The sequence below is a fragment of the Natator depressus genome, chromosome 28 (assembly GCF_965152275.1).
Source record: "Natator depressus isolate rNatDep1 chromosome 28, rNatDep2.hap1, whole genome shotgun sequence".
Classification (NCBI taxonomy): Eukaryota; Metazoa; Chordata; order Testudines; family Cheloniidae; genus Natator; species Natator depressus.
Window position 1 is genome coordinate 12,108,479 of NC_134261.1, and position 26,055 is coordinate 12,134,533.

The 26,055-nt window shown below is 52.5% G+C and overlaps 2 protein-coding genes across 2 annotated transcripts in view; one reads left to right on the forward strand and one right to left on the reverse strand.

Moving 5' to 3' along the window:
• The first annotated feature begins 1,132 nt into the window (after positions 1-1,132).
• LOC141978889 (uncharacterized) lies at positions 1,133-20,492 on the forward strand. Its single transcript, XM_074941235.1, has 10 exons — positions 1,133-1,170; positions 3,108-3,194; positions 3,706-3,927; positions 4,548-4,570; positions 5,874-5,986; positions 6,288-6,320; positions 7,307-7,389; positions 7,696-7,822; positions 9,663-9,776; positions 15,855-20,492. The coding sequence occupies exons 1-10, from the start codon at positions 1,147-1,149 to the stop codon at positions 17,462-17,464; spliced, it is 2,436 nt and encodes an 811-aa protein (XP_074797336.1). The 5' UTR covers positions 1,133-1,146; the 3' UTR covers positions 17,465-20,492.
• Positions 20,493-23,278: 2,786 nt separating this feature from the next.
• Positions 23,279-26,055, reverse strand: part of LOC141978890 (uncharacterized) — a 35,075-nt gene continuing 32,298 nt past the window's right edge. The window contains exon 11 of the mRNA XM_074941236.1: positions 23,279-24,893. Within this exon, the coding sequence (XP_074797337.1) occupies positions 24,769-24,893 (125 nt within the window). The 3' untranslated portion in view covers positions 23,279-24,768. The remainder of the gene's footprint in view (positions 24,894-26,055) is intronic.

Consider the following 26,055-nt stretch of genomic DNA (forward strand, 5'->3'; position numbering starts at 1 on the left):
TCTGCCAGCGCCTCGCCCCGCCCCATCCCTGACTCTGCCCCCCAGCACCCCCCCTCCGAACCCTGCCTCCAGCTGCTGGGCCCCCCGGCCAGTCAATTGCCACCCCCTGCTCAGACCCTGGGCGCCCCCCTTCACCTCTTTTTAACCCCCTGTAAAAAGCGGTACACAGGCTGGGATGGCAAGTAAGGGCGGGGGGGGGCCGTGGCTTCAGCGGATGTTACTGAGCATGCGCAGCACAACCCCAGTAGCAAGTTCTGCCAGAGAGCAGATTGTTCCCCCCCCCGCCCCCACGGCTCCAGCCCCAGCCCCCAAAGCTCCCACAGGGCCAGATCTGAACACGGGCCCTCCCCCCACCCCAACAGCCCCCCCCAACTCCCAGCTCTGGTCCCCCACCCCCCAACATCCCCCAACCTCCCAGTTCTGCCCCCCACCCCCCAACATCTCCCCCCAACCTCCCAGTTCTGCCCCCCACTCCCCAACATCTCCCCAAACCCCCAGCTCTGCCCCCACCCCCCCAACATCCCCGGAAACTCTCAGCTCTGCCCCCCCAACATCCCCCCAAACCCCAGCTCTGCCGCTCAACTAAACACCCCCCCAAATATCCCCCAGCTCCGCCCCCCCACAACTAAACACCCCCCCAACATCCCCCTGCTCCGCCCCCCCCCAACTAAACACCCCCCCTCCAACATCCCCCTGCTCCAAGCAACATCCTGGCCCCAGCACCAGCCGTTCCCCCCAGCGCCACCCCCCAGCTCCCGGGCCCAGCCTGGGCTCCCCGCGTGTCCGCCCCACGCGTGTCCCCGCCCGCTCCGCGCTGCCCCCCGGCCCCACCGCGCCGCTCCCGGCCCCGGCCCTGGCCCCGCCGCTGCTGGGGGGGGGGCAGGAAGGGGCGGCTCCTCCCCGGGCCTGCCCCTGCCAGCCCCCGCCTCTCCCCCCAGCTCTGCCCCCCACATTGTCACGTGTGCCCCCCCCCCCGCCCCTCTGGCTGCCCGCGCTCGGGGTCTCCTGCGGGCGGGGGGGTTTCCCCGCGTGTCCCAAACACCCTGCGTGGGGCCCGGCGGGGCAGGGCCAGGCCCGGGCAGGAGCCGCCCCTTCCTGCCCCCCCCCGGGCCCGGGAGCCCTTTGTGAGTCCGCGGCGGCGGGGCCATGGCCGGGGCCGGGAGCGGCGCGGTGGGGCCGGGGGCGGCGCGGAGCGGGCGGGGACACGCGTGGGGCGGACACGCGGGGAGCCCAGGCTGGGCCCGGGAGCTGGGGGGTGGCGCTGGGGGTCAGAGCCGGGCTGGGGGGAACGGCTGGTGCTGGGGCCAGGATGTTGCTTGGAGCAGGGGGATGTTGGAGGGGGGGTGTTTAGTTGTGGGGGGGCGGAGCTGGGGGATATTTGGGGGGGTGTTTAGTTGAGCGGCAGCGCTGGGGTTTGGGGGGATGTTGGGGGGGCAGAGCTGAGAGTTTCGGGGGATGTTGGGGGGTGCGGGCAGAGGTGGGGGTTTGGGGGGATGGAGGGGGGTGGGGAGCAGAGCTGGGAGTTTGGGGGGGATGGTGGGGGTGGAGGGGCAGAGCTGGGGGTTTGGGGGATGTGGGGGGGTGGGGGGCAGAACTGGGAGGTTGGGGGGAGATGTTGGGGGGTGGGGGGCAGAACTGGGAGTTGGGGGGGGGGGCTGTTGGGGTGGGGGGAGGGTCCGTGTTCAGATCTGGCCCTGTGGGAGCTTTGGGGGCTGGGGCTGGAGCCGTGGGAACGTGTGAAGTGAGGGCGGGGGGGGGGGAACAATCTGCTCTCTGGCAGAACTTGCTACTGGGGTTGTGCTGCGCGTGCTCAGTAACATCCGCTGAAGCCATGGCCCCCCCCCGCCCTTCTCCCTGCCCTTACTTGCCATCCCAGCCTGTGTACCGCTTTTTACAGGGGGTTAAAAAGAGGTGAAGGGGGCACCCAGGGTCCGAGCAGGGGGTGGCAATTGACTGGCCGGGGGGCCCAGCAGCTGGAGGCAGGGTTCGGGGGGGGGGGCTGGGGGGCACAGTCAGGGCTGGGGTGGGGCGAGGTGCTGACAGAGGGTAAAACCCGGCCCAGGCGGGGGGGGAGGCAGTCACCGTGGTGGGGCTGAGCCCCCCCCCGTGTTTGCAATAATGGGGGGGCAGAGGGGCTTTTTTATGACCCCTCCCCCAGAGGGCACCTCTCAGCCCGGGCTGCCCAGGGCGGGTGCTTCAAGGCCCGGGCCGCCCCCTGGCCAGTCACTGACCGGGGGGGCTGCCGGGGACTGGATTCAGGGAAATATTTTGCATACACCCCCCTCAGAAACAAAGACTCCCGGATCAGGGCGTCTGGCAGCGTAAAGTCTCCGCGCGGTCCCCAGATTTGTCTGGTCGGCTGCCGGGAGTCCCCGAATGGCGCTCCCTTCCTTGGGCTCCGTTTGCAAGAGCCATTTTCCCCTTTTTACCGATCCCTTTTTTGAAAGGTTCTCTTCGTTACTTTGAGCACGTCCTCACGTACCCGTCCTGTCACTGAGCAGATACAGGTGGGGTTTAATTTATAGTTTAATCACAAATACTCCTGGGAAATCTCTCGAAGTCGGTCGGTCCGAGTCGTAGCACTGGCATCTGGGTTGTTTCTCGTGTCACACTTGCTGTGGTTTTTCGCCTGGGATTTGTAATTTGGTGGCAGGGGGGGCCAAAGTAGGGCCCCCGGGCCCAATGCAACCCAAAGAGTTCCACAATGTCAGAGGTATCAGCCTGTGACCGAGGTCCCCCCCATCTGCTCTCCGTGGACCAGGAGACGGGAAAGGGGAGAGGTAGCAACTTGGGGCAAGTCGGCAAATAAGGACAAACTTCCTCATGAGTAACGGCTACTGGTAGCAAATTAGGTCAGATCGCAGGTTTTTATCTTGGGGGTCGGCCTGCACCCCTGTCACTTCACCACGGGGTTCTGTGTTTCCTCTGGAAAATCCCGCCCCCCCATTTCACCATCGCCTCCCAGATCGTCCTCACGGAGGTTGAATAAGACCTGGAAAAAGTCTCCTTGAGTCCCAGGGGCTCGGCAGGGCAGGACGGGCCCTGAAATGTGGCCGTTGTGAGGCCGTTTGCAGCGGTTTGTAACCCCCCTCCCCTGCTTCTTCCAGGAGCCCCCCCGAGAGCGTCGGGCCCCTCTGGGGAAAGAGAGAGAAGCCGCCAAAGCTGAGGAGCAGCCTCAAAGCCAGGAGCTGCTGGTAGGTGCCCAGGGCCCAGGTTCGCCAGGGATCCCGGTGCCCCGAGTGACGGCGAATGCAGGGCCCAGCCTGCCAGCCTCAGCCAGGGACCCGTCCCCACCGGAGCCCAGGGTCCGACACGGGGGTGGCACAGTGCCCGCAGGGTGCAGGAGGCTGCTGGGCAGGAGCGGGTCAGTCTGTGTGAGCCCAGAGCCCCTGCCCACGGGCTGTCTGCACGTCACAGTGACCGGGGAGCCTTTCCCACACCTGGGGGGATGGGGAGGAAATGTGGGCTGCGGAGATGGAGAGTTTGGCCCAGGGCAATCGGATGAAGTTTTGGGGAGAAAAGTCCCCCCCATGAGCGATGTACAGCTCACCCCTGCCCTGATCCGTCCACCCTTCCTGGGGTAAATAACCTTCCCGTCCCCCAGCGCAAGAGATCCCGCGCTCTGGGAAATAAGTCCCCCACCCGCCGGGAGGGGCATTTATGGTTCTCCCCCGGTACCCACCCGCCCTCTCCCTGTGGCTGCAGAGCCGGACGGCAGCCGAGAGGCAGAAGATGGTCTGGGAGTGGCGGGAGCTGCGAGGGTTTCTGGCGGAGCAGGAGCAGCGGCTGCTGTCCCGGCTGGAAGAGCTAGAGAGAGCCATTGTCCAGAGAAGGGATGCGGGCGTCTGCCGCGGGTCCGGGGAGATTTCCCTGCTCGGGGAGCGGGGAGGAGAGAAGGGGCAGCCGCCGCTGAGCCAACCCCTGCAGGTCAGGCTGTCGTTGCAATGACCACACGCAGCATTCCTATAGGAGCGTCTCCGCCCCAGACCCCAAAGCACTTTACAGAGTGGGGTCGGGGCAATTATCCCTATGGGACAAAGGGGAAACTGAGGCACAGGGAGGGGCAGAGCGCTGCCCGAGGTCACATACTGAGTCTGTGGCAGCACCAGGGATGGGTCCTGGGTGCTGCAACCCCGAGACCTTCTCTCCTCTGCTGTAAATGTCTGTAAATCCCCTCCCCCGTGCAGAGGTCCCGAGCCAGGCCTAAAATCCCATTCACACCAGGTTAACGGGTTACTGGGGCCAGAGGGCTTGCAGGGCTCTCAGCACTGGGGGGAATTTGACTCTCAAGGCAGAGAAACATTTTCTGCCTCTAAAGTGGCCGGGGAGAAACTTTCCACCTCCCAGCAGGGATTGCTGGGGCAGCTGAGAGCAACTGTCCCTGCTGAGGGGGACGGGGGAGACGGCAGCTGGTCTCTGAACCAGAACCTGAGGGTCTGAAATTCCCCTAAATACCAGAGGCTCCCATGGTGATTCGCTGCCGAGCAGGAGGCTTCCCCAGCCTGGGACACCCCCTCTGACGGCCTCTCCTTTCTCTTCCTCTCCAGGGTGCTGGGAGCTCTGGGGGCAGGTAAGTCCTGGGCTCTGTCTCCCTCCCCTCATGGCATGTTAGGTCTGCTAACCGCACTGAATACAGGGCGTCCCCCCTGCCCCTGCAGCGTGACACGCGGGCTTAGAGCCTGTGATTCTGTGTCCCCTCGCGGCTGCCTCAGCAAGGGGAAGAGCCTGAAGGCTGATACGTCCCACCAGGGCTGTCAGACATATGGGCTAGGGGCCAGACCCGGGCTGTCTGACGTATTTATGAGGCCACATTACGTATGCAGTGTGTGCAGAATCTCAGCTTTCGATTTTTTTTTTTAAAGTAAGTTTCTAGTCCTCCTGGTTGCAAAGAAACCCTCCCAAATGGACACGGAGACAATGCTGCCTTCCTGAGTCTGCAGACAGCCTGAAACAGCTGCTCAGAGGGGTGTGAATGCCCTTGGCCTCCGTTAATCTCGTTGGCCTGCCGACACTTTGATGTCAACATTCAGTGTTCCCTGGCTAATCGCTTGAGCGGGTGGGAAGAAGCCTTCGAGAGGTGGGAATAGGGGGTTGTCTTCGGGAGGACAGTGGAGAGACGCAAGGACAAGGAAGCAAGAGATAACTAGAGGAAGGAGGGTGGCAAAGGAAGGGTAGAAATAGCAGGGGCCATAAAGGGCTGTTTCCCCGTGGAGTGATATTGATTGTGACAGTGAAGGACTTTGTAAATAGCAGTGTTATCTCCTGTTCCCCGGGCAGCGTCTCCCCTTGTCCTTTGCGCCTGGGTGTCCCACCGAGAGCAGCGGGTGTCCTGCTGCGAAGGGAGGTGGGGGACGGAGTCCTAAATAGATGCCCCGGGCCACTGACCATGACGGAAAGTGGAATACGGCCCTCTCCTCCAAATGAGTTGGACACCCCAGGGTTACTGGTTTAGCTGAAGGGCTCAGGGCTTGTGGTGTTTAAGGGCCCACGTTCATTCCCTGCTGGAGATCTGGGCTCTGTCTGTGGGACCCACCCACTCTTTGGTCTGTGTCTCCTCCCTTTCCATGTAATCCCAGTGCTGGAGCCCCTTGTTGCTGGAATATCCCAGTGTGGGAGGTGGCCCGGCTCCCCACAGACCCAGGGCGTCCCGGAGAAAGCTCCTGAACTTGTCTCCGTTCCGTGCCCCAGTGTTTCCCCGTGTCCCACCTCTCTGGGCCCATGGCCAGCACAGGGCTGAAGGCAGGTGACTCACTAGAACAGTGCCCATCTCGGGCTGCAAAGCACAGATCCAGGTTTGCTGGAGTTTGGGGGTTGCTGGGCTCAGGGATTGGGGATCCAGGCCCATTTCTCACCCCTCCTCCTTTCCCCGGCAGGGAGGACAGGGCGTTTCGGGAGCCGGAGCTGGGGTTTGCGGAGCTGGAGAGGAGACTCGGCGATTTCTCTCTGACAAGTGCCATCCTGCAGCAGGTCCTGCGGGGATTCAAAGGTGAGTGGGAGTCTGGGGGTGGCGTCTCCTCTGGTTAGAGCGACCCTGGCCCTGGGGAGGAGTCGGGGACTCTCGGGATGTCACTGACCCCGGGCTCCATCTCACAGCCCCAGCTCCGCGAGTCGCCCTTCCCCATGGGAGTCGCCCTGTGGGGCTGGCTCTGTCTGCAGCGGCTGCGTTGTGGGCCTCGGTCTGTGTCACCATCCCGTAGTTTAAAGCAGTTACATTAATAACCAATGGGGATTTCTCTATGAACGCGAGGGCCTGAATCCTCCTCTCTCCCGTCCTCTCATTCCCCTAGAGACGCTGCGACTGGAGCTGGGGAGTGACGCAGGTACGTGTCTGTCTCTGACGGGCCGGGGGAGATTTCACACCAATAACCATGTTTGCGACAGGGCATCACGGCCTCCAGCCCCGATGTGCACCTGGGAAGGGTGGAACAATGGGAAGCCGGGTGAGCCCCGTGACTGATTCCCTCCTGCTGTGACGTCTGATGGGGATTCAGAGCGAATCCAGATCTCGGGGGTGTTTCCCTTTGGGGAAAGGAACAACTGCCCGAATGGTGTGAACTAGAATGGGACAAGGACAAAATATCCAGACCCTGAGGAGTCTGAAAGCCTCCCTGAGTGAGTGAAAATGGTCAGATGTGGGCAGCCGAGTCTCAGGCGTGAGGAGGGGTGGAGCCCAGCTGTGGGGCTGAGCAGTGGGGCTGGGATACGGCAGACAGACTAGCTCTGCGTGCTCATTGTGAATGAGGAGGGAGCTGTTGTAGGGCACGTTCATGTTTTTCATACTTTTCATCCGGACTTCAAAGGAGGGGTCACCTTTGTTTTGTGTGTGAACCCCTTATATTTAGTAGGAAATAAGAATAAAACCCGTAACAAGGCTGACCCTATTGAATTTGCATGTGTGTGTCTCAAGAGGCTGACCGAGAATAGGTGTCCTTGAGGGCTAAAAGTGCAGGAAGTGGGGGGTGAGATTTTCTTTGCTGAAGATTATAATAAATCTGTCCCACAATGTGCTGACCTGCTCAGATCCAGGTCCTGTCTCAGCACTGGACAGATTTTGCCTGGTCCCTAGCTCTGCATGGTCCCCCCTCTGTTGGGGGAACGCGCCGTCCTGGGGAATATCAGGTTTAAAGGGTCTCAGTGGGTTTAGTCCTGGTGGGAGGGGAGGGGTCTACACTGGAGTGACCGAGCATTTCCCCAGCGCGAGAGTCTAAAACGTCTCTGCAGAGAAATCGCCCGTGAGACGCGTGACGTGAAATGACCTAAAGTCTGTTCTGAAATCCCCCCGCAATAACCCTTCTCCCCCTGACAGGCTGCAGAATAACATCCCCGGGTCCCTCCAGATTCTCCCAGCCTGCCCGGGGAAGGGAAATGGGCGTGGCAGAGCTGGCTCAGGTAGGGGTGCTGGGGGTTCCCGCAGAAGCCAGAGGGAGAGTGAATACACAGGAAGTGGGGGGTTGATCTAAGGGTGGGAGGGTGCAGGAAGAGCACAGGGTGGAGAAAGGGAGGGGGATAAGGCATGATGGATTTGCTGGGACTTGATAAATCCGGGGCTAAGGTTTTAGAATAGACCCATGGCAGTTGGGTTGTGCGTGGGAGTCCTCTGACTCTGTATCCGTTTGATTGGCCCTGCTCCCCCCATGAATAGTGGGACTGTGAGTGGGGCAGCAGGTCCTGAGTGTGGGACTCTTGCTCTTTCAGGGGCCGGTGACCTTCGAGGAGGTGGCGGTGTATTTCACCAGGGAAGAGTGGGCCCTGCTGGACCCCGCTCAGAGAGCCCTCTACAGAGACGTCATGCAGGAGACCTATGAGAATGTGACCTCGCTGGGTAAGGATTCCTGTCCCCTCGGTTCTTAGAAGGGGAAATGCAGAGTTAACGTTCTTGTCACCCCCACGATGCAACCTTAACTCTGCCCTTTTTCAGCATGACCCCGACATGCGAATGACACACACACTCGCCCTCTGCCCTGCTCACTACAGAACACCCTGGGAACAGAGCACAGGGGCAGTACAGCACAAAGGCTCACATATTCTCTTGGCTCAGGTAAAACTTGGGTTTAGGTCCGGCATAGCGAACAGAAGCTTCCGACACCCGGCCGGCACTAAGCTTGCCGCCTGCGTCACACTAACTATTACAGACTTGCCAAATATCACCACGTCTTTGCCCCGGAGGGGTAAGAACGGCCACACTGGGTCAGACCAAAGGTCCATCTAGTGTTCCAGCACTGGTCAATGCCAGGTGCCCCAGAGGGAATGTGCCGAACAGGGAATCATCCAGTGATCCATCCCCTGTTGCCCATTCCCAGCCTCTGGCAAATGATTCCTTCTGAGTCATCGCCATCTATTGCCCTTCTCTAAACCCTGGAGAGGGCTAGCATGTGAGCCCCCAGAGTGCCGACAATGCAGATGGAAAGAACACATCCTTGTGCACCTTTATTTTTGCAACCTACAACACTCAGCACTAAAATGAGGCAGACTTGCTCCTTCAAGGATCACAGGCACCTCCCTTTGTGTCACAGTCACAGCTCTGCCAAGATGCTCCAACTAATCCCTCCATCATTACAGGTGACACACTGAACACAGCTGGAGGGCATGCAGATAAATGCTGGTATTCCCATCTGTGAACACAACACAGACAATGGCATGTCCTTCCTCATCTCTATTATAAATTCATAGATTTTAAGGCCTAAGGGACTATTTGGTCATCACCTCTGACCTTCTGTATAACACAGACCATAGAATTTTCTCCTGTTACTTTTATATTGGGTTATGTTAGACTAAATACTCCAGTCTTGACTTGAAGACTCCCAAGAGAATCTGCCATTTCCTCAGTAGCTGAGTAACCTGTGTACCACCCTTACTGCCCCATAGTCAGTGGCTAATGCCAGCTCCAGAGTTAGGGGGCGGGGGCAGAGTTAAGGTTATGGTGCCGGGATGGGTCTACTTTCACTCTTCATTCCCTGGTTTTCAGAGCTCTAAGTTTTGTCACGGTCCACGTTCTGGAAGGACACGCGGCAGCCCTTGGCAACCCAAACTCTGTGTTAAAGAAGTTAATTCTCTGGGCCTAGACTATAATGTTTTTTGGTTCAGGGTGTGACTCTTCACACCTGTCAGCATGAGACGGATGGTGACTGAGCGAAGTATGCTGCCAGATTTGAAAGAGCAGACCAAGTCGTAATCTGCCTGTGGATATTAGAGCACTTTAAAATACTGCTCGTAGCCCAGAAATTTTGGTTTTGGTGGGCACAATTCCCCAGAGAACCTCCTGTAAAATGCAGGCAAAAAGCATAACACACATTAGCCCTCTGAACCCCACCAACCCATGCTCGCTATTCCCAGCTTCCCTGTGACGCTCTGTTTTTTCTCTTGTCCCCTCTTTCTCGGAAAGAAGTAGGTGGTTTCCCTGCTGGCTGCTATCTTCACTTTCTAGGCCATGGAGTTACAGTCTCTGTGTTTTAGGCCCCCTTTTGAGGGGGATTTTCAGGCGGTGTGTTTTCCCAGCAGAGATGGGGTTTGTTCAATCCCTCTTTCAGCAAAATGTCCTACGCATTTGAGCATCTGGGCACTAGCCTCCACATATTGCTACGTCAAAATGGGTTGGGGTTGAAACAAAAATACATTTGTGAGAAATCTCCTGGGCACCCAGCTGGTTTCCTTTCCCTGTGCAGAGTTTCCCGTTTTTCAACCTGATGAGCTCTCTCACCTGGAACAAGACAAAGAGCCGTGGGCCCCAGATCTCCTTGATTCAGAGGAGACAGAGCGCCTCAGGGGCGCATACACAGGTGAGGAATCATGAAATCAATTCGAAACCTGTCCGTGTCTGAAGGACACAGCTGGGATTCCCGACCGAGACCTTGTGAGCTCTCCGCGTTCAGGATTGTCCCCAGCAGGTTTGTATCCTCAGGGCAGATGTCGTTCATGACGTCCTACCCATCCTGAGTGACACCTGCCAGTAGCTCCCTCCTTGACCTGCCTTCCCCCTGAGTGCTTGGATGGGATTTACAGGCAGAATTGATCCCCCCTACCCTGTGGGAAAGAATTTTGGGGAAATTCGGTCCCTGATTTATTTCCATCTCTCCAACACTTATTTGGTGGACCAGGACGGTGACAGTGACCGTGAAATGCTCAGGGAGATTAGAGAGGCTATAAAAATAAACTCAATAACGGGGGATATCAACTATCCCCATATTGACTGGGTACAAGTCACCTTAGGACAGGATGCAGAGATAAAGTTTCTTGACACTATAAATGACTCTTTCTTTCGTGTCTAAACTGCAAAGTAAAAGAAGCTGTTAGAGGCAAAAAGGAAGTTAAATCCTATTGAGGAAAAGAGAAAGGAGCATAAACTGTGGAAAGCCACCGTAACCGTTCCTTTGTGGGTCACAACTGACAATACCCAAATTCTGGACAAACTGCTGAGAAACAGGGTGGACATACCCCAAAACAGGAGGTTACTCTCCCATGAGATACACCAAACCAACAAAAGTAAACTTCTGTTTCACGACATTGGCTAACAATAAGTCAGAACAGCAGTTTCCTTAGGAATTCCAGTCCTTGTATCACCGCCAGAAACACTAGACTAATAGAGGAGTGGTCCTTTAAAACCAGTTTCACCAAAGGACCAGCCACAGGCCCAGGTCAATATACAACTCAGATCTTACCCAAAAACCACGCTGTTGCCAGTCCTTTGGTATCTAAAGGTTTATTTATAAAAAGAAAGAAAGAAAGGTGAGAGTTAAAATTGGTTACAGGAGCCAAATACATACAATAAATGCAAAGTTCTTGGTTCAGGCTTGGAGTAATGATGGACTAAACTGCTGGCTTCAGTCAAGTCTCTGGCTGCTTCCAAATCACTGGATGGTCCTCAGTCCATTGGTGAGAATGCTCCCATTAGTATAAGTCCATAGTCCAGGATAGAGGCACAGTGGAGATGTTTCCAGGGCCTTTTATAGCTTCTGCCTTGTGGAGGGAAACCCATTGTTTCAAACAAAGCCCTCAGCCCAGCTAGTGGAAAATTACAGGTACAAGATGGAGTTTGGAGTCACATGGGCAAGTCACATGTCAATGCATGACTTCACTTAGTCCTGGCAGGAAAGTCCATTAAGAGTAGATCGGCATCTCCAGTTGTAAGTCCAGTGTCCTCTAATGGGCCACGCAATTTGAATAGTCCCACCAAGATGCGCTGGCTAGCTACCTTGTGGGCATTACCCCAGGAGCCAACATTTGAAACACAGGTGTAGAGCCAACGCTCATAACTTCAAATACAAGAATGATACATGCATACAGATAGCGTAACCATAACCAGCAAATCGTAACCTTTCCACAGACATCTTACATGCCCCATTTTGAACAAGATTTGTTGCAAATATATAACAGTGGTTGCAACAATGATCTGTATGGTCACAGTTTACTCAGATAACGTCACAGCCATGTGTAAAAGTACAATCAGGCAGGCCAAAAAAGAATTTGAAGAGCAACTAGCCAAAGACTCAAAAAGTAACAACAACAAAATTTTTAAGCACAGCGGAAGCAGGAAGCTTGCTAAACAGACAGGGGGCCGCTAGACAATCGAGGTGCTATAGCAGCTCTCAAGGATTATAAGGCCGTTGTTGAGAAACTAAATTATTTGTTTGCATCAGTCTTCCCTGCAGAGATTGCGAGGGAGAGTCCCACACCTGAGCCATTCTTTTTAGGTGACAAATTTGAGGAACTGTCCCAGATTGAGGTGTCATTCGAAGAGGTTTTGGAAAAAATGATAAATTAAACAGTAATAAGTCACCAGGACCAGATGGCATTTACCCAGGAGTTCTGAAGGAACTCAAATGTGAAATTGCAGAGCTACTAACTGTGGTATGTAACCTATCATTGAAATCCGCTTCTGTGCCCGATGACTGGAGGAGAGCTAAAGTGATGCCAATTTTTTGAAAAGGCTCCAGAGGAGATCCTGGCATTTACAGGCTGGCAAGCCTAACTTCAATATCAGGCAAATTGGTTGAAACTCTAGTAAAGAACAGAATTATCAGACTCATGGATGAACACAATTTGTTGGGGAAGGGTCAACATGGCTTTCCTAAAGGGAAATCATGCCTCATCAGTCTACTAGAATTTATTGAGGGCAACAATCATGTGGACAAGGGGGATCCAGTGGATATTGTGTACTTAGATTTTCAGAAAGCCTTTGACAAGGTCCCTCACCAAAGGCTCTTAAGCAAAGTAAGCAGTCATGATAAAAGAGGGAAGGTTCTCTTACGGATCATTAACTGGTTAAAAGATAGGAAACAAACTGTAGGAATAAATGTTCAATTGTCAGAATGGAGAGAGATAAACAGTGATGTTCCCCAGGGGTCTGCATTGGGACCAGTACTGTTCAACATATTCATAAGTTTTCTGGAAAAGGAGGTAAACAGTGAGGTGACAAAATGTGCAGACAATACAAAACTACTCAAGATAGTTAAGTCCAAACCAGACTGCAAAGAGTTTTAAAGGGATCTCAGAAATCTGGATAACTGGACAAGAAAATGGCAGTTGAAATTCAATGTTGATAAATGCAAAGTAATAAACATCGGAAAACATCATCTCAACTATACATACTGAATGATGGGGTCTAAGTTAGCTGTTACCACTCAAGAAGGGGATGTTGGAGTCATTGTGGATAGTCAAAAAAGGTAACAATATTGGGAATCATTAAGAAAGGGATAGATAATAAGACACAAAATATCATGTTGTCTCTAGATAAATCCCTGGTGCACCCACATCTTGAATACTATGCACAGATGTGGTTGCCCCATCTCAAAAAAGATCTGTTGGAATTGGAAAAGGTACCGAGAAGGTCAATCAAAAACGATGAGGGGTACGGAACAGCTTCCGTATGAGGAGAGGTTAATAGACTGGAGTTTTGAGCTTGGAAAAGAAACAACTAAGAGAGGCTATGATAGAGGTCTATAAAATCATGACTGGTGTGGAGAAAGTGAATAGGGACGTGTTATTTTCTCCTTCACATAACACAAGAACGAGGGGTCACCCAATAAAATGAATAGGCAGCAGGTTTGAAACAAGAAAAAGGAAGTATTTCTTCACACAATGCACAGTCAACCTGTGGAACTCCTTGCCAGAGGATGTTCTGAAGGCCAAGCCACTAACAGGGTTCAAAAAAGAACTAGATATGTTCATGGAGGATAGGTCCATCAATGGCTATTAGCCAGGATGGTCAGGGATCCACCCCATGCTCTGGGTGTCCCTAGCCTCCTGATTGCCAGAAGCTGGGAGTGGGCAACAAGGGATGGATCAGTTGATGATCGCCTGCTCTGTTTATTGCCTCTGAAGCAGCTGGCATTGGCCTGTGTCGGAAGACGGGATACTAGGCTAGATGGACCACTGGTCTGACCCAGTGTGGCCATTCTTATGACCCTGGCTTCGTTTATAACCTCATGGGAGAGATTTTTTTGTTGAAGCAGAATGTCCGTGTCAGATCAGGGTATTCTTGTAACCCCTTGCCGCGTGGCATGGAGGGACTCACATTGGGTCACAATCACACACTTCCTTAGGCTTCTAATCAGTTGTGCGAAGAACGCGTCTGCCTCAGGGAGTCAGCAGAACCCATGTAACACTTTCCCTGTTAGGTCAATACTTGCCAACAGGACGGTGTGCCAGCCACTTAGCCCTGGGTTCAAAATTCGTCTCCGATCAAATACGGAAAGGAGTTTGCTTTTATCCTGGCCCACTCCACGACGTTCCAGTTGGCTGCAACTGGCTCAAGAGAAGGCAATGGAAACAGTTCGGTCCTACAAAACCCCGGCTAGTAGTCGTTGGTGGTTCTGTCTGAGGAAGCTTGCAGAGCTCCTGTCTACACTATTGCTGGCTCAAAGCCGGCACCGTCCTTCCTCCACTCCCATCCACGCAGCAGTTGCTCGCTATTTATTTTGAAGTTAAAAGCATTCTGTGTAGATGGTTATGCAGACTTTACAGGTAAACTGTTAGGACTGGCGCTCCCTGAGTTGGTGAATGTCACGGTGCAAGCGCGCCCTGTCCCCCTTTTGGGGCAGGGTAGGGGATGTTATTGCCCCGTGGCTGAGTCCGCCCGATCTCCCTGAGATTTGGGGTGGTGCGGTGTAGAGACCAAAGGCCATATAGCTGCCCTCTCTCTCAGGACGATATAATAATCTAATGACCAAAGGAAATATGGCTGCCCCCTCCCTCAGGGCTCTGTGGCCCAATGACCAGAGTCAATATGGCTGCCCTCTCCCTCAGGGCTGCATAGCCTGATGGCCAATGTGGAGAAAGTGGACCACCACCATGGGGTGGGTGGTGGCTGGGGTAGGGGGACTCGGGCCCTTCCTGCTCCACCAGGTCCCAGCCCAGGACCCTGTAAGTGGCAAAAGTCATCAGGGATCCGGCCGTATCACACTGATGTCACCTGGCACAACAGCTAGTCCCCCCTGGGCTACTTCCTACCCTGTCCCTGATGCTGTGGTCCGGGCACCTCTGGGCCTCCAGGTTCCTCAATCTGCACAGTTCCCGGTGGCTCTAATCCCCCTTGTGTGGCCATCCGCTTGAGTCTCGGTGCCTCTGGCTCCCATAGTCTGGGGCTTCTGCAGCTCCTGGGCAGAAGCCTGCCAGGTGCATCCTCCCTCCTCAGAGATCAGCCCCAACTGAGCGGAGCTGCTGCCTTTTATACCTGGGTTCCAGCCAGAGCAGGCCCAGCGGAGTCGAGGGGGCGTGATCTCGTCGGCCCGCAGAGCGGGGTTAACCCCTGCTGAACCAGTGTGGGGAAAGCGTGCCCCGTCACAGTGAGCGATAAAGTGATCTTCAGAACAAGATCTCTGGGTGAACATTTTTTTAAATCTAAAATTTGGGATCTGTGAAGAGAACCCGGAGCCAGAATGGTTGATGCATCAGACACCCTTAGAAGAGGGTAGAAAGAAGGAAATAAGGCCCAAGATAAAAAAGGTACTTTAAATGCCTCCAACTTCACTCGAAGGTATTCTAGAAGCTGAGGGGTCAGGTCTAGAATTTGATGAACAAAACACAAGTTCAACTGTATTACGGTATGGAGATACAGGACTACATAGCTCAGATGAATAGCAATGAGGCCAGGGAACCTTACCTTTAGGTCACCAACTTGTAGGCTTGGCCAGAATTCAATTTTTATATTAATTCTTTTTATAATTTCAACTTACTTTTAAGCTTTTTTCCATTTTTATTATTTTTAAATGTTCATAATTATGCAAAATAAAAGGTTTTAGACTTTTTTTTCCCCCCATTTTTTATCAATTTAAGTTTTCAGTTGCGGGAAATTAGGCAGGGAAGTCAGACAATCATCATTTAATGGCAGTAGATGTTGAGACTCAAACTGTTAAAGCTTTTTCACTGGGAAAACAAACTCGCTAACATCCCATGTCGAAATATACAATGTCGGTATCGTTAAGCCAAGCTCTGCGTTCTCAGACAGCATTGTTCTTAATTTCCCTATTTGAAATTTTGATTATCGATGGCAATATTTTTCGTTGGTTTTTGCGTTTGCGGTGAAATTGTATTTATTTGTGTTTATTTTTTATTTATTTATTATTCATTTACATTTTATTATCTAATTTATTTATGATTATTATTAAATTTATTTTTTATTTTGTATTTATTTATTAGTATTTATTGATTATTTATTGATAAAAATCTAATCCTTCCAAGCCAACCAGTCTGAATCCACCCAAGTGTGTGCTTAATTTAAAGCATGTGAGTTGTCTCATTAAAACCCTAGGGATTAGGGATTGCCAGAACATGAGGGATATCTGGCACTGCCTCTTCCACCGCAGCTAATTTCCAACATGGTTGGGTCTCCCCTTTTCCGTTCCTGTTTCTGCCAACAGGTGATGGGATGCTGAGTGAGAAGGAAGAGCAGAAACCTCAGCAGGAAGATGCTGATCAAGAGGAAGCACACGGGGCATTATTGCAAATATCTCAAGAGGATGATTCCAGGAGTCATGAGCAGAGAGAAGGTCATGAGAGTCAGCACAGGCCAGAGAGGAAGCAGGGAAACAAGCCAAGGGAGAAAAGGAATAAATCCATTAATAGTTCGGGACGTCACAAATGCCTCAAGGAAACCACAGCCAAGCAGAAAATGCAGGCAAGGGAGAGAAACAACACATGCTCTGAGTGTGGGAAAAATTTCAGTAGCCCCTCAGTCCTTCTTAAACATCAGAGAATCCACACAGGGGAAAGACCCTATGAATGCCGTGAATGTCAGAAAAGCTTCACTCACAGATCATCCCTTATTAAACATCGGAGGATACACACAGGAGAGAGACCCTACGAATGCCGTGAGTGTGGCAAAAACTTCATTGACAGCTCAGCCCTTGTTAAACATCAGAAATTCCATGCGGGAGAGAGACCACATGAATGCTGTGAGTGCGGGAAAAGCTTCACTCAGAGCTCAGACCTCATTACGCATCAGAGAATCCACACAGGCGAGAGACCCTACGAATGCAGTGTGTGTGGGAAAAGCTTCACTCAAAGAGCATCCCTCATTAAACATCAGAGAATCCATACAGGAGAGAGACCCCATGAATGCTGTGAGTGTGGGAAAACCTTCACTCAGAGCTCAGGCCTTGTTAGACATCAGATAATCCACACAGGGACCCGATCCTATGCATGCCCTGAGTGTGGAGAAAGCTTCACTCGGCGCTCAAACCTGATTGTACATCAGAGAATCCACACAGGAGAGCGACCCTATGGGTGCTGTGAGTGTGGGAAAAAATTCATTGACAGCTCATCGCTGAAGAAGCATCAGAGAATCCACACGGGGGACAGACCTTATGGATGCTGTGAGTGCGGGAAAACCTTCACTCGCAGCTCAAATCTCATTACCCACCAGCGAACCCACACAGGAGAGAGACCCTATGAATGCAGTGAGTGCGGGAAAGCCTTCACGGACAGCTCTCTGCTTATTAAACATCAGAGGATCCACACGGGGGAAAGACCCTATGAATGCAGCGAGTGCGGGAAAGCCTTCACGGACAGCTCAGACCTTATTAAACACCAGCGCATCCACACCGGGGAGAGACCCTATGAATGCGGCGAGTGCGGGAAAACCTTCACAGACAGCTCAGACCTTATTAAACACCAGCGAATCCACACCGGAGAGAGACCGCATGCGTGCTGTGAATGTGGGAAAAGCTTCACTCAGAGATCCTGCCTTATTAAACACCAGAGAATCCACACGGGGGAAAGACCCTATGGATGCTCTGAGTGCGGGAAACACTTCACTTGGCGATCCAACCTTATTACGCATCAGAAAATCCACACAGGGGAGAGACCCTACGGGTGCCGTGAGTGCGGGAAAAAATTCATAGACAACTCAGCACTTATGAAACATCAGAGACTCCACATGGGAGCCAGACCTTATGAATGCGGTGAGTGTGGGAAAAGCTTCACTCGGAGCTCAAATCTCATTCGACATCAGCGGCTCCACACCTCATAGAGAGACACTAGATGCTCGGAGTGTGGGAAAAATGTCTATCAGATCTCAGCCCTTACTTATCATCAGCAAATCTGCGAGGGAATCAAACACCGTAAGGACCTTATCTAGGGATGACAAATGTTTCTTTTTCTTTAATAGTTTTGCTAATTCCCTCTTAAAGGCTCTTTGACGTAATTGACGTATTTACGTGGCCTCTTGGGTCCCTCAGGTGGGTTTCCCGGTTTTCTCTTCTCTAGCTCGCCGTTCTTTACGTGAATCCTGGGCTCCTTTCTATCAGCTCCTTTATTCCGAGTCATGGCAGGATGTGTCCCTCTTGCCAGGACTGTCCATGAGCTCCAAGTGCGGGAGACAGTGTTACCCAGGGTGTCTAGAACCCAAGGCAATGGTTACTTAACTGTTTCTTTTCTTTAGGAGGAGTTAGGAATAAATTAATGGGGAGACAGGCTTTTTGTTTGATGAATGATTGGTACAAAGACAGTGCTTTTACCTAAAATCATTTTTCTGAGGTTTCAGCATACACGCGCGCGCACAGATGCTGTCGCAGAAGGTTTAGAGCCTTTTAAACGTGTATGAAAACCTCTTGCCTTAAAAGCATATTAATTGCGGGGTTTTTTAAAGCTGCCTTTTGCTTGTTCTGGATACTTACACTGCCTTTGCGGTGAGGGAATGAAGAAAGAAGAAGCAACTGGAGGGGCAGGAGTCTGCGGAGAATGATGTAGGAAGGAAGGGAAACGTAAGCTAAGAGCAAAGTACAGAGAGCAACAACAAATGTAGAAGCGGGCCAGAGCATCTGGGAACCCGCCCGCCTTGCCCCTGTCCTGGATCCGAGAGGAGTGCAGGGCTTACCACGACTTCCACCGGAGTGAGACCGGGGATGGCAGCTATTTTTGCCAGCCAACCGATTTCTTTCTGCTGCCCTCGCCTGGTTAGGGGTGAAGGGTTTAACCTTTAACCGTTTTTTTTTCCCCTTCTTGGTTACCCCCTTGGGCTCCAGGTTTTTTTTACCGTGTTTGAGAGCCCAGCTTTGTCTTCTGCGTTCCCCGTGATCTGCCTCGGTTTTATTTGGGGATATTTTTGGAAAGGCTGTAACTTTCTTTTGTCCTTTGCTTTTTATTGTTTGCTGTTTTAATTTAGACGCTTTTCCCCTCCGTCTGTTACTTTTCTGCTTACTATTCCATTCCCACAATTTGCGCGGCCTGAGTTACACTAGTGATGCAGAGGGAATTTGGCTTCAAGCTGGATCTATGTAGTTTTTATTTTGTTTTTTCTTTGCTTTTTAATTTTTGCCTTTAAGTCGTTGATTTTTTAATTTATTATTATTGTGACCATCTGCTTACAGAGCTGCACAATACTCTGGGGCCGATAAAGGCTTTCAAAAACCATTACCATGCTCTTGTACAAAATCAATAAGCGGTTTTTAAATATTTATTTTTAATTTTTATTTTTAGGGTGGGGGGTTTGTATCTATTTTTAACTTGACCAGACTACCAGCCTGAGCCCCGAGTTCCAGTAATGGAATGTATTCGTAAATTGACTTGCGGACTAAATCACAGGGTGCTACCCTGCCCTGCCGTTCTTTCCTTTTGCACAGGAAACCAACCAACAAATCGTTGGTACCAATCATCTCCTTCTCTCCACCAGTCCTCGTTGGCTCGCCCAATCTATTACCTATGGGTTTTAGAACCCAAAGCACTGGTAATTTAACTGGTTCTTGTTAGGCTGGGTTAGGAATAAATGAAAGGAATAAATAAGCAGGGATCTTATGGTCCCCTTCCTTCACACCTTTTCTGTTTCACAAATGATTGGCACAAACAAGAGGGCTTTTACCTAAAATGACTGCTCCTATCGTTAGTAATGTAGGCAATGGTGGTTCCTTCTGAAGCTTTTCAGCATTATTAACCACCCACGCGTTCGACCGAAGGAGGACGCTTTAATTGGCTTTGAGGTTGCAGTTTAAACGTGAACAGTCATTTGGTTTTGGTACTGAAATATTTAACAGTTCCATGTCGATTGCACGGCCAGGGTGAAGTTCTAGGGTTGAGGTTTACAATTAAATGGACAGCTGCCTCCTTGGATTCCTGTTTTAGGATTCATGAGGGTTGATGAGCCGTTGTATTAATCTGGTCATTTGGCTAAATCGATAACATGATTGCAATGCAACAGCATCGTTAACGCATTGATTTACTGATCTTGACCTTAACGTAAGTGTGTCCACCCAATGGTTAGTTTAGTCGTGTGTACAGTGGTTTAGTCCTAGTGATGTGTGTTCTTGATTTTGGTTTCTTTCAGTTTAATAAAATGTGTAAAGGGGAATCTGGAACCATTTCTTTCAATAAGCAACGTGGGCCAGAACCACCGAACATCAGGGTGGAGATCAGCGAGTCGACCTTGAATTGCCATCTAAATTAAGCCTTTGGTTCTCACAGGGGAGCAGCCAAAGGGAGCACCCATCTCAGATCCAGCTGCAACTGGAGGAGCTCTGGGCATCACAAGGGGAAAATGAGCTCCTTCTCCCAGGTTTTTGGGAATTGGGTGGGGTAGAGTGGATGACTGAGATGGGGTCAGTGAAGTGGGGAGAGTCTCTGAGTAGAGGCAGGTGATGCTCTGCAGCATCCGTCATGGCTAGGCCCAGCCTGAGCCCCAGTCTGGCTGGCTGTAGGTTGTCACAGGACAAACAGCCCTTGTTTGTCTCTGAGACAATCTAGTCTGGGGCTGGCTGGATGGGGAAAGAGAAGGGCAGACAGATTGCTGTGGAAGAGAAGCTGAGCGAGAAGCATTTGCACTTCCATCACTTACCGGGATTCATTCATAGCACCCAGGGAATTTTTTTTGTTTTAAAGGCAAACATTTAGCACACTATTTTCTGAGGGCTGAAGGGGGACTCCCATAGTGCATTAATTAACACTTAATAAATATGTCGAAATTAAATGCATTACAGAGATAAGAACCTGTCGTGACAACTTTACTTCATGAGCAGCTCCAGAGGAAGAAGACCCAGAGGGAGTAAGGGCAGGGGGAGACCAAAGGGGCTGCTAGAGGGAGCAGACAGAGAACAAGGCTGCAGGCAGGGAGGCTGCAGGGGTGGCCCAGTCTTTGGCATCTCCCCTGGGGGTGCAGACACTGATCTCTAGCACTGTGAGAGGGAGCAATATAATGGGCTGCCCAGAAGAAGGAATGACTCGAGGGCAATTTCCTGATGGGACCCTTTACCCTTGCAGAGCTTTTCTAGCTCCGACGTTTACATTTCTACATGGTTGGGCCCAGAGAAATAAATATCGGCACATCTTTCCTGTGTTTTGGGACCAATGGAAAAAAACCCAGTGACTCTTAAAATTCCCTGTGAAACAGGGTTAACAAAATACATGAGCTTATGAACAACCGGAAAATCTACTTCTCAAGTGGAAAACTGTAACTGGGCTTCTTTGCAAAGAAATGGTAAGTTTTCTTACGGGAAAAGCCACAAACTGTCTGGAAAAGAAGAGCAGATGGAATTACTTGCCTCGGGGAAATTAAATACCCAGAGAATTGCCAGGCCGGTGATGACGGTGACCGGCGTTTGCTCTCCTGTGGCTCCCCCTCCCCGTGCTGTGGAGGTATGGGCCAGGCAGGTCTGAGTCTGCAGCAGGTGCAGCTCCCATCGGCCTTGGTGGCCAACAGTCTGGGAGCCTCCTGGCCAATGAGGAGGGGGAAGGCAAAGGGGGAAATTGTCAGGAGGCGGGGGGTGGGGAGCTGTCTCTGGAGGCACAAAGGGGGGGCTCTCTGGAGAGGGGTGATGGGGGCACAGGGGCTGGTGGGGATCTTCCAGGGGGGCAGAGGGTTGTGTGGGGTGGGGGGAGTGATGGACAGAGCCAGCTGCAGCCCGGGTCTGGTCTGTGTGCGGGAAGGGAGTGTTGCTATTCCCCCCCCCCCCCCCGCAGGAAGCCCTCTCTGTACTGTGTATTTTATGCCAGCCCCGGGGTGCCCATCGCTGCTCCTTTCTCCTGCCCCCGGCTCCATCTGTTTCTCTGCTCCCACCATGCCCCCCCCCCATCTGTGTCTGACAGGGACAGACTCCTGCAGCTCCCTCCGCCTCCCAGCTGGGGAGGCGCGGTCAGGCAGCTCTGGCACCACCCCCTCCCCCCCCCCAACAGCTGGGAACCGGGTCAGCTCTGGGAGGGGGGACGCCGGGGAGGGGGGGAGCTGCCCCCGAGGGGAGAGCGGCCCAGGCTGCCGAACCATGGAGCCTGGGCACCACGGCACATCTTGCCGCCTATGTATCCCACCCACCCTGCTCCCTATCCCCTGACTGCCCCCGCCCCTTATCCAACACCCCGGCCCCCTAACCATGGGGCGCCAAGCAGCACTGAGGGACCCTTAGATCCACCACAGACTTCTGCCTACTCAACTAATGGAGAAGCAGCAGTAGTAGGTTGTTATCCTGTGTGTAGACTGGTCATTAGAGGGGCATGAGTTTCACACTTTTCCAGGGAATTTCACAACTATTTGCTCCCAGCAGGGGAACGTGGCGAGTGCACGATCCAATTGCAGCTCAGTCCCTATGGAACTCCAATAATTCCCATTGTTTCCCCCCCTTCCACGCTCCTAACTCCCTTCCACCCTCAGTAGTTCCTGGCTGTCTCCTCTTGGCTCAGGCTGCTTATTCGTAGTCGGCCACCCTGCTTGGTGCCAGCAGTGGGATCATGGAGCGCACCAGAGAGACAGTCTCCTTGCTCTCAGTGCTGATGCTCGGACCCACAGCAAACTCTGGTGTCATGTCCATGGCTGCAGTATAGAGAGAGGCTGGTGGGATGGGAAGATAGTAAAGGAGGGTGGTGGAAGAGAGACAGCTTGGGGTGGGGAGGGGGAATTCTCTTTCTTTTTCTCTCCACTCTCTGTTCTTTTCTTTCCCTGCCAGGATGACTGCTTGTATATCAGACGATACAATTTCTGAGGTCACAGGAGCAGCAAGAGCCCAGGGGAAACTGCTCCCCTCCCTAACTCCATCCCAGCTGGGGTCTGTTTGGGACAACAGCCTGAAGCTGAGGGTTATTTGGTGGCAGGGAGGGGTTCTAGCAGGTCTTCTGGGCATGCAGATGAGAAATGACCCCACCTTGTCTCAATTCTCCCCGTGGGGCTTTAGGGAGCAGGGCAGGTGTGTGAGCAATTCCACCCAACATCTCCCTTTCATCCCAAGCCAGGGATGGCTCCAGCTGCCCTTCGTCCCTTGGCAGCTCACCCTTTCCCCTCATTCCTTAGGTCAGCGGTGCCCGAGGTCAGTACACAGGAGGGCCACGTAAATCTAAGCACAGGTGCCCCCATCTGTCGCCCACAGGCCATAAATTGGGTACCTCACCTTAAGTTTTGGTGCCGGGGCTCCTGGGGTGTAAACTGTGGGACCACAACCCTCAGTCTCACCCACCTGGGCTCCCTCTCACACTGCGAGGCTGTTGGCAAGCTACACGCCTCTGGCAGGTATTGCACTTACACGGACACTCGCAGGCAGGGACACACCCAGCTGCGGTCCATGCGTGCTTCTCCCCGCCACTCGTGACCTAACCACAGAGACGGTCCAGCCAATTCTCCCCAGCCTTGCTTCCCAGAACTGAACCGTCTTGCCCAGGGTCAGAAGCCTGGCCCGTGTGAGTTCATTACCCAGCCTGCCTCTCCATCAATGCGGGGAGGCTACGCCCCAGCTTTTGTAAAACTGAGCTGTGTAACGTCAACCAAAACACAGTGTTTTAGATAAACTATAAACCAGGTTTATTAAGTACAGAAAGATAGATTTTAAGTGATTATAAGTAGAAAGCAAAGAGCTCAAAGTTGGTTAGCACCGAAATAAAATAAATGTGCAGTGTGAGTGCTATAAACGACACTGGGTTTGAATCAAGCAGTGTTGCACCCTGACAGATGGTATAGCTCAATACACAGACTGGCACTCTCCTCCAGCCCGGGACCACTCCCCGCCGGTGCAGTGGCTTTGTCCTCCAGATATGCTTCCACGCACTGAGTTGTAGAGTGGGGAGTGAGGCCAAGCCCTTATGTCACTTCCCCGTTTTATCGTTTCTTCCAGCTTGCGGGAAAGATCCATGCTGGTGACGTGGAGGTCTGCCCTGCACCCAGGCAAGCAGCCTCCTTTGCCTATGTGCTTTCTGATAAGTCTTTTGCAATGGCCATTGGGAGAGTGGCTTCCTATTTCAGTCATGCACAGATAGCAAAACTGCCTGAAGCCCCGGACAAGGCTAGCACATGCAATCCAGCAGAATATTAACGTTCAACAGATCGAGACTTTTAAAATGATACCTCACAAGGCCGACTTTGCGCAAAGCATGGCATAATTATGACAGTGGTGAATATGGGGGTTCCAGGGTGCCGCTGTGTGGCAGTTCGATTTCTCTTGTGAGTTTTTATGCAGAAAAACCATTTCCTTTGCATGGATCAGTTGGTGTCGGCCCTGCATTGAGCAGGGGATTGGACTAGATGACCTCCTGAGGTCTCTTCCAACCCTGATCTTCTATTCTATGATGCATGAACAGTAAAAACCTCTCTCTTGTCCAAGCCTGGGCACTAAATTCTATTGAAACTTTCTCTCCTTTAAAAGGAAATAGCGGGCAAAGAGAAGGGATGTGGGCACCTTCTGCCCTGCCAGGGAAATGTTCACTCTCCTTGTGTTAAAAAACAATTCATAGCATTTCAAGCCAAGAGGTTTTAATAAATGTTTAAAAGGCTCTAAACCTACTCCTAGAGCATGTGTGTGTGTGTATATATACGCTAAAAACCTAATAACATAATTTTAGTTAAAAGCACTGTGGTTTGTACCAATCATTTATCAAACAAAGAAGCTGTCTCCCCATTAATTTATTCCTAATTCCGCCTAAAGAAAAGAACAGTTAAGTTATCACTGCCTTGGTCTCTAAAAACCTTGGATAACACTTCTCCCCTTCCTGGAGCTCATGGATATTCCAGGTTGGAGGGACACATGCTCCCATGGCTCACAGAAGAAAGAACTGATAGAAAGGATTCACCCAAAGAATGGTGAGCAAGAAAAGAGAAAAGCGGGCAACCCACCTGAGGTACCTGAGGGACCATGTAAATACTTCAAACACTTCAAAGAGCCTTTAAGAGGGAATTAGCAAAATTATTCAAGAAAAAGAAACTTTTGTCAGCCCTAGATAAGGTCTTTATGGTGTTTATTTCCTCGGCAAATTATCTGGTAAGTAAGGGCTGAGTTCTGATAGAAACTTTTCCCACACTCAGAGCATCTATCTCTTTGAGGTGTGGAGTCTCTGACGTCGAATAAGATTTGAGCTCCGAGAGCTCCTGCACTCTCAGCATCCATAAGGTCTGGCTCCCATATGGATTCGCTGGTGTTTAATAAGGTCTGAGCTGTGAATGAAGCTTTTCCCACACTCGCCACAGTCGTAGGGTCTCTCTCCCGTATGGATTCGCTGGTGTTTAATAAGGTCTGAGCTGTGAATGAGGCTTTTCCCACACTCACCACGTTCGTAGGGTCTGTCTCCCGTACGGATTCTCTGATGTGCAATAAGCAGAGAGCTGTCCCGGAAGCTTTTCCTGCACTCACAGCACTCATAAGGTCTCTCTCCTGTGTGGGTTCGCTGATGTATAATCAGGGCCGGTGCAAGGATGTTTCATGCCCTAGGTGAAACTTCCACCTTGCACCCGGCCCCCCTCCCTGGGAGCTCTACGGCAGCCCCCTCCCGGAGGCCCCCCCCACAGCAGCTCCCAGCTGCCACCCCCCTCCCTCGGCCCGGGGAGATGAATGGGTACTCAGAAGCAAGCCATAGGAGGGCTCCTCCAGGATCCCTGAATCTGTTCTTAGGGTAACAGCTTTGACCGGCAGACATACTCACCTCGCAGCAGGGCCGATGAGTGCAGCCAGGGGCAGGGCGTGGGGGAGTGGGTCTCGGTGGGGGGGGGAGCAGTGGGAGCTTGGCAGTGGGGGAGGTTTGTGTGTTTTGGTGTGCTAGGCAGTGGGGGGTTTGGAGGGGTGCTGGGTGGTGGGGGAGATCTGTGTGTGTTGGGATGTGGGCAATGAGTGTGGGGGCGGGCCCTGTGTAGTTGTGGTGGGGGGCAGTGGGGAAGGACACTGGACGGGGGGAATCTGTGTGGTGGGGCGCTAGTGGGAGTGGGGTTCTGTGTGCGGTGCTGGGCCGTTGTCGGGAGGGGGGGCTCTGGGCAGGTGGGCTCTGGGCAGGGCTCGTGGTATGGAGGGCTCTGTGCATTTCTGGTGGGGGTCTCTGAGCAGGAGGGGGGCACTGGGCATATGGAGTCAGGGGGAAGGGGCATGCTGGCGGTACAGGGCCGGGCAGGCCCCTTTGCATTCGGCAGCTGCCGGTTTGTAAACAGTGCCCTTGCACTGGGCTGGGCAGAGCGGGGTTGCCCCCTCCGTGCCCTGCCCCATTGCCCCTGGCCAGCCCTTCCAACCTCCCCGCCCCATGCTCCGTTATCCCCATGGGTCCCACAAATATGTTTGGGGCTGAGCCTACAAAAGGTTAATCCAGGCCTGGATATGCTCATGTGACTCCATCTTGGGCCAGTAACTTTCCATACACAGGTGCTATGGGCTTTGTCTGGACAGTAAATGTCCATGCACA

Excerpts from the sequence above, each read along its gene's own strand:
- LOC141978889 (XM_074941235.1), top strand. The coding sequence starts at position 1,147 with ATGGCCGGGGCCGGGAGCGGCGCG. Across the intron at positions 1,171-3,107 it reads CCGGGGCCGGGAGCGGCGCG|GAGCCCCCCCGAGAGCGTCG; the intron begins GTGGGGCCGGGG and ends TGCTTCTTCCAG. Across the intron at positions 9,777-15,854 it reads CCTCAGGGGCGCATACACAG|GTGATGGGATGCTGAGTGAG; the intron begins GTGAGGAATCAT and ends TTCTGCCAACAG.